Here is a 13,326-nt window from a genome sequence, read left to right on the forward strand (position 1 = left end):
GTGAGCGACTCTGGGGTCCTGACTTGACGTGGGGTCCTGACTTGATCGGCATGGAGCTCGTTCCACCACTGCGGTGTTTATGTTACAATTCAGATTCTGATTACGTATCGCTGGGTCTTGTTCAGTCAAGATTCGGAGGCTGTCTCTAAACATCCACGCGAGGACTTTCTTCTGTCGGACCCACCACCACAGCATCACCTCTGGTTAACACTGGTGCTGCAGCGGTTCTATGATTGGCTGAGAGTGTGCAGGCCAGGGTGATGTCGGCGGCCGGTCTAGCTACGAGTCCTGGTTCTCTGCTCACCCAGTCCGCTGTGCAGAAGTTGACCGCCTCTGCAAAGTTGTAGCCCTGGTTGAAGCCACTGTGATAGGCCCTGGGGAAGGTCACCACGAACTCTCCGGCGCACTGATTGGTCCTGTACACCTGGAGGGGAAGACAGCCACGACCACGACAGTTAATGAGCAACTCTAAACTAAAAGAGCAGTCTGAACTGTAAAAACCACAATCCAACATATCCTTCCGAGGGCAGGATAGTGGTCAGGGCGCTTGTCTCTCGGCTGAAGGGTTGTGCGTCTCAACCACAACGTCCACATTCTACCCATGGCCATATCCAGCAATAACAAATTGAATATGTTATCGTGACACACAGACAAAATATAATAATATTTTAATAAAAGTATTTTTTGCCAACAAGTCCCTCTGTAGCGATTGAATGGAAGGTAAGAGTTTGTGTGTAGTGTATAGCTTGTGTTTGTACGTGTCATTTTCGGATGACTTTTCCTTGTCCACAAATGCAGTAAAATAAGCTCCATTAAAATAAAGAAATCTGGGATCTCACCAATTTCTAAACCCTGCCTACGGCCCTGATTCTACCTGTGGCATCCTTGAGCAAGATGCTACAACTCCTACCTGCGCCTTAGAGAAATATTAATAATAATAATCAAGGCTCTCCCAGGATTCTTTTACATTCTGGCGATGCACCCCACTCATGTATTGCACTAATGTGGTGGTTTGCACAAAAAAAAAAGACTTTTTGTTCCGTTTGCTCCTCCATTCCTTTATTGGAAGTTAAGTGGGTCGGGTTTCTGAGAGTGAGAGTGCTCACACCAGCGCAGCCATACAGCCACACAATAACTGCCAGCACTTCTCTCAGGGCCATCCATTACCACCAATCATACTAAACACAAAACAGTTACAAGACCTTAAATCCCATCTTCTGACGGTTGTTCATTCTACTACACGACGCGGCGCTCTGTGGCTCAAGTGGTAAATGGACTTAATTTATACAGCGCTTTTATATCCAGCGGCCACTCACAGCGCCTTACAATATGGCACAACATTCACCCATTCATGCACACGTTCACACACCGACGGCGGTGTCAACCACGCAAGACGACAGCCAGCTCGTCGGGAGCGGTTAGGGCGAGGTGTCTCGCTCAGGGGACATATACACTCAGCTAGGAGGAGCCGGGGATCGAACCAGAAACCCTTCTGGTTACCAGCCAACCCGCGCTACCTCCTGAGCCACACGCTGCAAATGGTGTGCGACCTGCACATTCGACCTTCGCTTCTAACCCCTGCCGTAACCGAGTCGGACTCGGACCAAGAGTGGATCCAAAACGCAGATACGCAGCACTGACTTGTGACACTGTAGTTGTCGCTTTTTAATGCTTTATTCAAATAAAACGTGTTTTTAACCCATTGAACCATTTGATGAATGGAACGGGGGGGGGGGGGGGGGAAACAATAATGTCAGCTAAACGTCCGCGTGGCGACAGCCCTGTTCTCAGGAGGTGGGGGTACGTACGGGAACGCCGTGCTCCATGAGCACGTTGGGGTTCATGATGGTCACCAGCTGGTGGAGCAGGTCGGGCTGGGAGTCAAACAGCTCCGGGGCCAGCTTCTTCATCACCGCCTCCAGCTGCTCCGCGGCCGACGCCGGGACCCCGTACCACGTCTTAGGCTCCCCCCTGGGGGGGGGGAGGGAGGGAGGGGGAGAGGGAGAGAGGGAGAGAGGGAGAGAGAGAGAGAGAGAGAGAGAGAGAGAGAGAGAGAGAGAGAGAGAGAGAGAGAAGGATGAGTAGATGAGGAGGAGCATGGAGATGGATGGAGAGAGCATGAGGGAGAGAAGAAAGGATGAAGACGGTGATCAGCATTCAAAATACAACCGTCAAATTACAACAACTTTGCAGTCCCTCACAGTCGTACTAAACCCTTAAGACAAAACAGCGATGAAAGTACATAAGAGGGCAAAGCCTTAAAGAACAACACATCTGGGTGATGAGACCACATCACCATCTCTCCCATCGTCTCTGTTGCAACTATAATTTGTCCAAATCACTTCCATGTAGCGACTGGCAATATAGCACCTCCGTCTTACGGAATCAATGTTTGTCAGTCAGGGCGGAGTTTGTAGACAAACTTTGGCAAGTACTTTGAGAACAAAGTACAAAGATGTTTACCTTCGTGGGAGTCGGGAGTGCTCTCATGGGAGAGCCCGCCAAAGTGACAAAGTGACCCTTTGACAAAGGCTATCGGTAAACGATGTTTGCGGGGAAGCCCGACGAGCGTGCGCGTGGGAGCTCACCAGTGCAGGAAGTTGATGGAGTAGCTCCAGTGGTCCTCGATGTGCCAGCAGAAGGAGGAGAAGCACATGCCCACGTAGAGCCAGGGCACCTTCATGCCCGAGATGTCGGCGTTGATGTGGGTCAGCACCGACTGCTCCAGCACCGGCAGGTTGGTCAGGTTCCAGCCAGAGCTGGCGTACTCCTGAAGGAACAGACCGCACCTTAGTTTAGCTTGGCTGCAGCTCAACAAAGGGAACTTGCAGAGGGCCACTGATCAGCTCTTATGGTCACGGTATGTTGTTCAATAACTGTTCAATAAGGAGTGCTATTAGTAGTTACAATGCTAGCTGTATCGTTATATACACGGTATCAGCCGATACGCAATTTCAGGAATCGGTATCGTGTATAAAATGGTATAAAATGTATCGGAACATCTGAAGTATAAAATGGTATCGGAACATCTCTACTTTAAGGTGCAATCATTTGTTTTCTTGTTTGCACGTTTCTGTCCTGCTTCCTTTACGCAGGTCTCATCGTGCGGGCGATAAAGTGTTCAGAATCATGACAACATGAATCACAAATACATGAATACATGAATCTGAAGACGCCACTGCGTCCTCCTCACCTCCTCGTCCCCCAGCAGCCGTCTCTTGCCGTCGCGGACGGGGAAGCCGCTGCCCACCTCCTTGGAGCTGATGTCCGCTCCGTACTCCACGATCACGTCCTCCTCGATGCTGCTCACCAGCCGCCAGAACTCCTTCTCCACCAGCTCTGTGGGAACCATCTGGAGGAGAGAGGGACAAGTGTCTTCATTCATAAACAGAATATCCAGTCTGAAGGAGAGAGACGGTTCTAGTAGAACGCTCCGTTCATCTTGAGTCATAAACAAAACATCTAGTCTGAAGGAGAGAAAGATGGTTCTAGTAGAACGGTCTCCTCATCCTCGTCCCAGCACTAGACGTCCGAACGGACGCCTGGCTAGTCTGTAGCCCCCTGGACCTCTGATGAGGGGGCCAGGAAGCGGGCGGTTGAAGGATGAGATCACATCTACATACGTGAACGGGCATGTTGAAGTAGTCCGACTTGAAGTGGTCGGCCATCTCTCCGAAGCTTTGCAGGCTGTATTCCCTGACCGCCTGCTCGAACCCAAACGCCTCCCTGGGCTTACTGCACTCCTACAGTCCGGGGGGGGGGGGGGGAAGAAGACAGACATGAGCTTACCTTGACGCTCTTAAACTAGTACTACTGAGAGGTGCAGTTTGTAGGATTTAGTGGCATCTATTGGAACTTGTTAGAAATGGAAAAAAATATATATTTTATATTTTTATATATTTACTATATCTTATAGCTCAGGCCGGCAGATAAATCCTTTTAACCAATCCCAATCAAGTAATGTCGCTGTCACCATTGTCAATGAAAGGGTTTCACTTTTTTTAAGTCAAGCACACACATACTTTTTCCTGGTGTTTGGTGCATTCCAAAAATCATAACAAACATTGTGGAAAAAAAAAAAGTTAACACACATAAAAACAGAAAGAACGAGTAAAGCGCGTAAAGTACGGTACCTCGGCCACACACTTGGGGCAGCGCCAGTCGCCGCGCGGCACGTCCTGGAGGGGCGGGATCAGGCAGAAGGTGTGGTAGCTGTCGTCGCAGCCGTCACACAGCAGGAGGCGCTCCTCCTCGTCCCCACGGCCACACACCAGGCACAGGTACAGGTCGATCTGAACCGCACGCACGCACGCACACACACACACCGACCGGTCGTGGGTCAAACACAACGCCACTCATAACAACCAATATATCGATAGCCTCATAGCTTAATTGCTATGAGGGCTCACTCTGGCTGTCTTCTTGTGACAGCCAGGGGGAGGGGCATCTAGAGCTGATGCTCTAGAGATTCTAGGGCATCAGCTCTAAAAGCCCCTCACTGGCTGTCTTCTAGAGTCTAGTAGACAGCCAGAGTGAGGGCCTTCTAGACGCCCCTCACTCTGGCCGTCTTCTCGAGCACACGCTCTAGAAGTCCCTCACTCTTCTTGTCTTCTCGTGACAGCCAAGGTCTTTCTTCGTGTGTCTTCTGGTGGGGTGCGATACTCACAAAGTTGACCTCCAGAGAGTCCTTGCGGGGCCTCATCTTGATGGCGAACGCCTGGGCCTTGAGGTGTCGCTGTCTCTTGTGGAGCCCCTCGTCTGCGTGGAGGACGGCAACAACACGCCAGGGTCAAAAACCGAGGAGGCGCTTTACGTTAGCCGTGACTCATGCGCTAATCACAACACATTTGAGTCTGAAGACTGATCTACACAGGACAAGTCAGAAGACTGATCTGCGCAGGACAAGTCAGAAGACTGATCTTCCCAGGACAAACAATGATTTGACTGACAGAAGACCTTGCAAAATGCCAACTGGACTATATTTGTACACGTGATTGAAGTCGCATAGAATTACAACATTGGCACGACATTCATTGGTTGTCATATCCTCAGCTGGGTTGATTGAAACACAGATAAGGTCGTTTGAGATATGATCGAGGGTGGAGATCTTATTATCGTCCCTGGTCGTTCATCTAACCCTGCGTCTGGTTCGTTCCCCTACCTGCTGGCACGATCTCCAAGCCCACCATCCTGGAGTCCACCCCGAATATCTTCAGGGTCTTGGGCTTCTTGTTTTCCCTCTGGAGGACAGAGAAAACAGCAGGTGTGAGGGTCAAACTCTGGGGCGTAGGCCTGGGCAATAAATCAATAAATTATCGTATCGTGATAAACTTTTGATCAATATAAATATAAAACATGTTCAATATATATCGATAAGATACTGGACCACCGAATCTAGCATCTGGGTTTGTTACACAAACACGGTTCCATACTTTGTTTCCTTACTTTTTTTTTTCATTGTTGTGTCGACATTGGCGTATTTATCAATGAAGAACAGTGGAAGGTCATATTAAGTGTTAAACAGAAGTGTTTAAATCCAGCATGGTAATTCCTAGTATTTAAAGGTAATTAAAATGATCAATAGTTATCGATATCGATCAATATGAACAAGTTATATTGTGATATGTCTTTCAGCCATATCGCCCAGAATTAGGGCGTATCCATTGTATACTCCAAGCATCTCTGTTGACCTCAGCTCGCAAACTAGCGCATCCTGTAGTGTGCTGCGTTCATCCTTTCTCTCTGACTCTCGTTTGGTTGGTGCACAGGTGTGTAGATTGTCCTGGCAACAGCAACTGTCAAATGTTTTGTCTATGCACTTTAAACAAGTTCCTATCCGTCTTAGAGATGAGGAGTATGAGAGACGCGTTGTGTCAGTCTGAAACATGAGTCTGTCCTAATTTTCACTCCTATAGGTTTATATATATATTATATCAATGTTTTCATGGGAATAAGTAAAGAGGAGGGACTTTTTCACACAAAGACCCTTCCTCTTCCTCTAACCAACCACCTTATGAAGGCCCTTACGGACAATATTGACAATTTTGTCTTATTGAAAGTCATCAAGTCATCAAAACAGATTCTACCGTGACATCACACATGGGGCATGTCACCGAAGACTTATATTAGGATAGATAGATTAGCCTGCCAGCCCACCCGCTGGACTTGATCCATCTATCGTACATCTGGGTGTCCAACCTGGATGTCACACATTTTAATATGGCTTTTAATAGCTAATAACGGCCCACCAGGTGGTAGAGTAGAGGTCCTTTAATATTTCAGCGATGTCATCATTTACCTCGGATTTCAAACGTCGGGAGCGACGCTCGGGCAGCAGGGAGTCTTTGCTCTGCGGCTCGCAGCCGTCCCTCTCTCTCTCCTCCTCTTCCTCCTCCTCCTCCTCCTGCTCCTCGTCCATGCCCGGCTCCTCCCCCACGCCCTCGTCTGCCTCCTCCAGCTCCTCCCCCTCCTCGTACAGGCGCTGGATGCCCTGAAAGCACAGAAGAAGAAAAATAGTGAAAAATAGTGAAAAATAGTGAAAAATAGTGAAAAATGGTAAAAAATGAGCTTGAAGTGAATTTCAACCGTTTTTTTCTAAACTTATTTCTCTAGTTAATACAAGAACCGGGGAATACCATTAAGTTCTACACTTGAAAGAATGTATAATAATGACTTGCCTTTAACCTGAACCCTAAGGAGCCATGTGTGAATGTGTGCATGAATGGGTGAATGTAAGGCAATATTGTAAAGCGCTTTGAGTGGGCCACTGGTTAGAAAAGCGCAACATGAATGCAATCCATTTCCATGAAACAAAAACACATTTTCAAATCAAAAACACACAAAAGTAAAAAATAAAACGCTTTAGACCTGCCTCTTTCTATGAGGTCAGTCCAACAAGACTTTTTTTTGTCTTTGATCAATACCACCAGCTCTGGCGACGTGAAACCTGACATGCCATGCAGACAAAGGGGGCACTGTTTCCATGCACAGTGTGCACTTCAGCCTCCCCGGTAGCCATCGGAGAGGTTTCGGAGTCAGGCCACTAATTACCGTAGCCCCGCTGCAGCCAGGGGTTAGATGTGTTTGCCCCGAGAAACAACATCTCCATTATCAATTGTGACAGACAATTGATGTGTTATAAGAACATGGACAGGATTGAAGAAGGCCAGAGAGTGTTTGTTTTTTTAAACCAAGAGATTAAACACCATGACTTTCCTCTGCAGAACTTATTTAGGATACCTGCCTCTGATAAAGTACCCATTGTAAAACAGCCCAGTCTGATTCAATGTCAGGGTCTCTGCTACCAAAAGTTTCTCCGGCATGCAACAGGTAGACTGCTGTCGTTTCTTTCAGCAAAGCTAAAGGTCTGTGGTTAGATCAACTAAAATCAAGCCCACATCAGAAGGGGTAGACCGACTGATAAAAGTAGATACAAACGTTATCGTACAATAACGGAAGTGTCAACTCTGTGGTTGACAGTTGACAGTTAGTGTTAGGCAGAAACGCTTTGAGTTCAACCTCTGCTGCTACCTCAGACTCTCTGATCACCTTCTAGCACGGTGGCAAGTTTGCAAATCTGTAGCTTTCTCATTTCCTCACGGAGGGTCTCTCACTGGCAGAAAAAAGATTTACCGTACAGATCTGGCGGTACGAAATATTATCGTTCTCCCCTTATGGTACAGCGTTCAGAAACCTAGACGGCTCGTGTTGTGCAGACACTGCCGCTCGCCCATGTGACCACATCCGTGTCAGCCAATAGAATGATGTCATTGCTCGTGCGAACGAGCCAATCGGGTCATCGTTTACATTTAGCAGACGCTTTTATCCAAGGCGACTTACAATAAGTACATTTGTGAGAAGAAAGAGAAACAATACATCGCTGTCGGTACAGTAAGGACATTCATAGAACCAAGTGCCAAGCACTAACAATCGCTAGGTTAACCCATCCCTTGAATACAACAAAGATAGCAAGGATAAGATGCTACACAATGCTAAGTACTATTTTTAAATGCCAACACGTACAACATACAATAAGTGTGTACATTAAGTGACAGGATGTACACTATACAATAAGTGCGTAAGAGGGGGGTTGGGGGGTGTGTGGGAGGCTATGCAGAGGCTAGGTGAACTCTGAACAAGTGAGTCATCCGTCTCAGTAGAACATTTAGAACACAGAAGTGCCTGGGTTGGCCAAGAGCGATTGACTAAACAGTACAGGGGAGTACCAGAGATGGACACTACAGTGAGTACCACAGACACAGGGTACACGGGGTGGTCGGGGGTCAGGGGTCAGGGGTCACTCACAGTGAGCGAGGCTCCGGACTGGAAGAGTTCGTAGGGGTAGAGGATCTTCTCGTAGTGGGAGCGGAGCAAGGAGCCCACCCCTCTGCCAGGGGGGAAGCCCATGCGACTGGCCACCTTGGACCACCACTTCTCCTTACACACCGTCACAAAGCCCCCCTCGGACGACACCATCTGAAACACACGCAAAATACAAAATGATAAACGGGACGTAAATACTGGTCAGTAGTATGTACAGGTTATGATGAAGTGTATACAAATCAAGGGTACAGATAGCAAGCACCAAGGGGGCGGCATGTAGCTCAGGGGGTAGGTCGGGTTGGCTTGTAACCGGAAGGTTGCTAGTTCGATCCCCTGCTCCTCCTAGTGTCGAGGAGTCCCTGAGCATGGCACATGCCCAAGGTTGTCGGCATGCATGTTCGACACCTCCGTTGGTGTGTGAATGTGTTCATGAATGGGTGAATGTTAGGCAATATTGTAAAAACGCTTTGAGTGGGCATGAAGACCAGTCGCTGGCACCTATAGACAATAAGACTTGGAGTCTATGCTCATATTTCAAAGATTTAGTCTTTTTAAAAAGGAGCTATTTGTCACAAATGTACTGGACCAAATCATAAAATACCACAATATGTCATCATAGCTTAAGGGAAACATACTCAGTCGAAATACCGCCTTCTCCGACAAACAAATGCTACAGCCGGTATGTTTTCTCACGTTCCAGGTTCGACTGTTTGTTTTCGGTTCGGCCCGCGTGTTATGATTCCCTCGTGTGTTATGATTCACCATTCCCAGAGTTCCCCGGGTTGCCAGATATGAGACAAAGTGGAACACAAACATGGCGCGCTGCGGCCATGGAAGCAAGCAAACAAACTGGATCAACTCGGACTCAAATAGGACAGAGCATTAGAGCCTCGTCCCCTTTGGAAAAAGCTCCATGACCAGAGAACCGCTGAAATGCAGGTGAACCACTGAGACGCATCTGAAAGACGGAGACAGCACCCAGAACGATCTCAAGACGGATGCATTAACGAGCCCCGCGTGCCGGTTCATCATTTGCAAACGTTATTAAAATTGTGACATATCAGCCGATCGACTTACTAACTGTGTTAGTAAAAGTTATAGACTTTTAACAGTTAGCTACAGTAACAGAAAAAGATCATTGCTTTCTCCCATAAAGAGAATAATTAAAAATAGTTATATTAAAAATAAAAAAAAGTATATATATATAAAGAAAAGTTAAGCCAAACCGAAAACAAAAGATCATCGATTTTCCAGTCAAGCCTAGAAATAAAAACGGCAGTAAAGAATAAAAACAGAGTTCAAAAAATATAAATCGATAAATAATCGTCGTCGCTTGTCATTGTCAAAATAGAATTATTCATCTTGTCTCAAGATCATATCTTATGATAAAAGGTGTGACAACCGGTCCTCGACCTCTTTCTGCGTACAGTCCGCGTGAGCTTCAAGTCGGAGGAGAGGGCAGAGTCAACTCTCTCTTCATCTTGGTTATTTGTACTGCAGTACCCATTTTAAATGCTGAATGTAAAATATTATAATAACAAAAAGGTACAGCCTGCCTCCGAAACCGAGACCTTTCAGAGCTCATCAAAAATAAAAACATCTGGGGTGTGGGTGGCGATCTTACAGTATCACTCCCTCTTAATATGACAGAAGTTGAACTTGCATGGTTTGGCACAGGGGTGTTTGGACATAAAGGGGTTAGTAGTGGCTGTGATGTCCTTGGTTACCAACTATCCGGTCGCGCCGGGTGACGTACAGGCCTTTAGAAACAGAGCAGCCGTTCAGAATACGGGACATGTCACATGGATTCTGTTATCTGTTCCTGATCGGCTCATGATCATGATGAATACAGAGGGGGTGGGATTGTCAGGAGACAACATGGAAACTGCTTTAGCTTGGTGGGACGGATCTGTAGTTTTGCTTTAATGGTGAAAGGGATTATTATCTTGGAGCACCTGTGCGCCCAACCAAAATCCCCCATTGTTGGTTATCACCCTAAGAATATTAGAGTTGTTCCGATACTGATACCAGTATCAGAAAAAAATGGATACTCATGCTTAACCACAAGAAAACAAATGTATTATTATAATTATAGATTATAAATGTAAATGATCTAGTTCCTAAAAGAAAAAATTGTCGACAGTTAATGAGCCAACTACACATTGCTGTCATCGTAAGAGAACCCTTTAATAAGAAAGTGCAGGAATCTGTATCGGAAAGGAAGAAAATGGAACCGGAACATCTCTAAAGAATATGGACTTATGCTTTCGGTGAATGGGTCACCTTGCTGAGGCGGTAGAGGTCCAGTATCTTCCGCTCCACGTGGGGGAACCGGATCTTGGAACCCTGCAGCTCCCAGAACTTAGCGATCTGGTCCAGGAAGTTCAGCCTCACCCTGGTGAGAGCCTGGACGTGCGCGCACGCACACGCACACACACACACACACTTGTGAGATCATTGTTATTACCATGGTTATTAATATGATTACTACTGCTCAAAGGGGACACTTACCTCCAGTTCATTGAGTCTTTGGACTCGCGGCGTGAAGCGGAAATTATGAACATCACAAGCAAAAGGAGGCTGCCAATCCTACCAGAGAAAAACAAACACATATGTAAACCCATCCCCTAAATAAATGTATGGTAAAACATGAACAAATAGTACCACAAATACAGAGTACAACACAGTTTAGACAGTGGTCCTTACTAAACACATTACTGATTCAAGTTCAGCAACAATACGACACATGTTGTCTACAAAATAGAGCACAAAAGAAGACCGATGGTAGTTTCGTAGTATAATGATGCATTTGTCCGATATTATGTGTATATGTGTGTTGGACTAGGTCATTCATGAGGCATAACCACCGGCATCTATTGGTCACAGCGACACTAGAAGGCCAGACGGGACATTCATTGTTATTCTTATTAGATTAATGTTCTTTGTAATCCTGATTAGACAAAAATATGTGCAACAATAACCGATCCTCTGGTAACAATCATCTAATACGCATCCGTTGTGCTCCATTCATAGAATGTATTTCATTGAAAACCAATGCCGGAATCAATGTCAACAATCGCTTATTGTGAGGACAGAGACACTACAGGCCTGACATAGTCTCGAATTCTTGCCCATAAATAACGCACACGAAAAAGTACTATTTTCTATTTTCCTTCTGATGCACACGAATATGCATCATGTAAATGTCCTCAATTATCAGTACTATTGCAACAAATGTCCTCTATTATCAGTATGCAACTACTAACCAGGGATATCATTGCACAACACAACATAGGCCCCAGATCTCACACACACACACACACACACACACACACACACACACACACACACACACACACACACACACACACACACACACACACACACACACACACAACGTCCCACTGTGGGGGGGGGATCAAGTCTGCAGAGACACTAAAGTTCACCTCGGGGGGTCTGATCTTGCAGATGCCCGTCTTCTCCGCGATGGGTCGGATCTTGTTGATGAACCCCAACGGGTCGGAGAAATCATCCCAACTTGGCTCGAAGACTGGACATTCAGGGGGGGGCACAAACTCAGCGAACCCCGACATCTTTAGCTGTACTTTAATAATATCCAGAAGCTATCAGAATGATTGTCTTTAGATGAGATCCCAATCTGGGTAGAAGAAAAAAAGGGAGCAAATGCGTCAGTGGATCAGGATCAGCCTGCTGCACCTCCTGGTCTCTGGTTGACTCCCGCTGGGTCTCTCATGGTTTTCCATTTTGAAATCTCAGAAGAACCAACAGCCTCTGAAAACGATCACGGGGAGAATCCAGACACCGGGTTAAAACAGTCCAGTAGAAAGTGGAAGACTGGTTTCAAAACAGCAACACGAGTCGTCCATCATATCTGGGAGTCCCTTCACCCTGGGAGTCCTGGCACTTCTCCCCCGGGCTCAGAGCCGCCCCCGGGGTCCTTCTACCTGGCAACCTGGGTGCACCGCGACCCGGGTCGCAGGGGGACCAGGATCAGTCCAGATCACATCCCCTCAGACCCGCACATCTCATGGCACAGGAGAGCAGACACGCCTCGGGTCCTCTTCAGCGGGGATCCGGGTTTCAGGAGTCCCGCTGGGTCCTACTGGAGGGGCGATCCTTCTCCTCGGATCAGCGGAGCTCCACTCATCTGGTCCCGGTCTGGTGTCGGAAACGTGTGCTGCTGAACTACTTTAGCAGTCGTGTTGACACGGAGCAGTCCATCCGTGTCCTCGGAAGGAGAGTCTCGTTAGACACTCGTTAGCCAAATGTGTGGCGGTCACTGATCCGAGATCAGTCCGTGCAGTTGAACACAAACAGCCCCCGACGCGACCTTTGGATCAACAGTAGTCCCTGTGATGCGAGCTGCGATGGACGTCAGGGAGCTAGTAGCTAGCTGTGTCGGGGAGCTAGCGGAGAGCGGTTAGCTGTGTAGGTGGCTAGCAGCTAGCCACCCTGCAGGGATTGAAGCATTGTTGTTCTCGGTCCTTGCGCCGCAGTCTCCCCTCGCCTCGCCGGTGGACCTCAAAGACCTCTTAAAGACCACCGAACGCGAAGTGCTCATGAATGAATGAAGGAGTTGTAGTTTCACTTGATTTTTTTCTGCTAACCGTTGCTAACGCTAGGAGCGCCTCATCACAGACATAATAACATAACCTTCCGCCGCGACCTCCGCCGAAACACAAAGTAGACCATCGTTGTAGGAATAGGTGCAGGAGCGTAGGGGGCATGAGAGAGCCTGTTTACTGTATTAGACAGTAATGCATGGTGTATTAAGAGTTATTACTGCACAATAGATGTGCATTCTTTTTCACGGTTTCTCCTTTCTCCTTGTTTCAGATTTACATTGCAACTTGTCCATTTTCTCGATTTTCTATTTCCATCCAGCTTTCAGAATTGAAACTTGTTCAGGGTGAACAAGGAGTATCCCCTGCAGTACTTCAAAGTACCCCTAGGGGTACCAGTATTTGTGAACCACTGACTAAT

General features: G+C 47.2%; 1 protein-coding gene across 2 annotated transcripts in view; it reads right to left on the reverse strand.

The window, feature by feature from the left end:
- The window catches only part of kdm5a (lysine demethylase 5A), a 30,086-nt gene extending 17,152 nt beyond the window's left edge, over positions 1 to 12,934 (reverse strand). Inside the window, exons 1-13 of one of the 2 annotated variants that reach the window (XM_084483431.1) lie at positions 11,769 to 12,934; positions 10,834 to 10,911; positions 10,606 to 10,728; positions 8,305 to 8,475; positions 6,299 to 6,490; positions 5,162 to 5,240; positions 4,667 to 4,758; positions 4,134 to 4,292; positions 3,624 to 3,743; positions 3,194 to 3,352; positions 2,589 to 2,770; positions 1,809 to 1,971; positions 305 to 424 (exon numbers count right to left, since the gene is read on the reverse strand). In XM_084483431.1, the coding sequence (XP_084339557.1) occupies positions 305 to 424; positions 1,809 to 1,971; positions 2,589 to 2,770; positions 3,194 to 3,352; positions 3,624 to 3,743; positions 4,134 to 4,292; positions 4,667 to 4,758; positions 5,162 to 5,240; positions 6,299 to 6,490; positions 8,305 to 8,475; positions 10,606 to 10,728; positions 10,834 to 10,911; positions 11,769 to 11,915 (1,785 nt within the window). In that variant the 5' untranslated portion in view covers positions 11,916 to 12,934. The remainder of the gene's footprint in view (positions 1 to 304; positions 425 to 1,808; positions 1,972 to 2,588; positions 2,771 to 3,193; positions 3,353 to 3,623; positions 3,744 to 4,133; positions 4,293 to 4,666; positions 4,759 to 5,161; positions 5,241 to 6,298; positions 6,491 to 8,304; positions 8,476 to 10,605; positions 10,729 to 10,833; positions 10,912 to 11,768) is intronic. The other variant, XM_084483430.1, reaches the window with a different exon arrangement.
- Positions 12,935 to 13,326: the final 392 nt, after the last annotated feature.

This window comes from Micromesistius poutassou, assembly GCF_964030765.1.
Source record: "Micromesistius poutassou genome assembly, chromosome: 18".
Classification (NCBI taxonomy): Eukaryota; Metazoa; Chordata; class Actinopteri; order Gadiformes; family Gadidae; genus Micromesistius; species Micromesistius poutassou.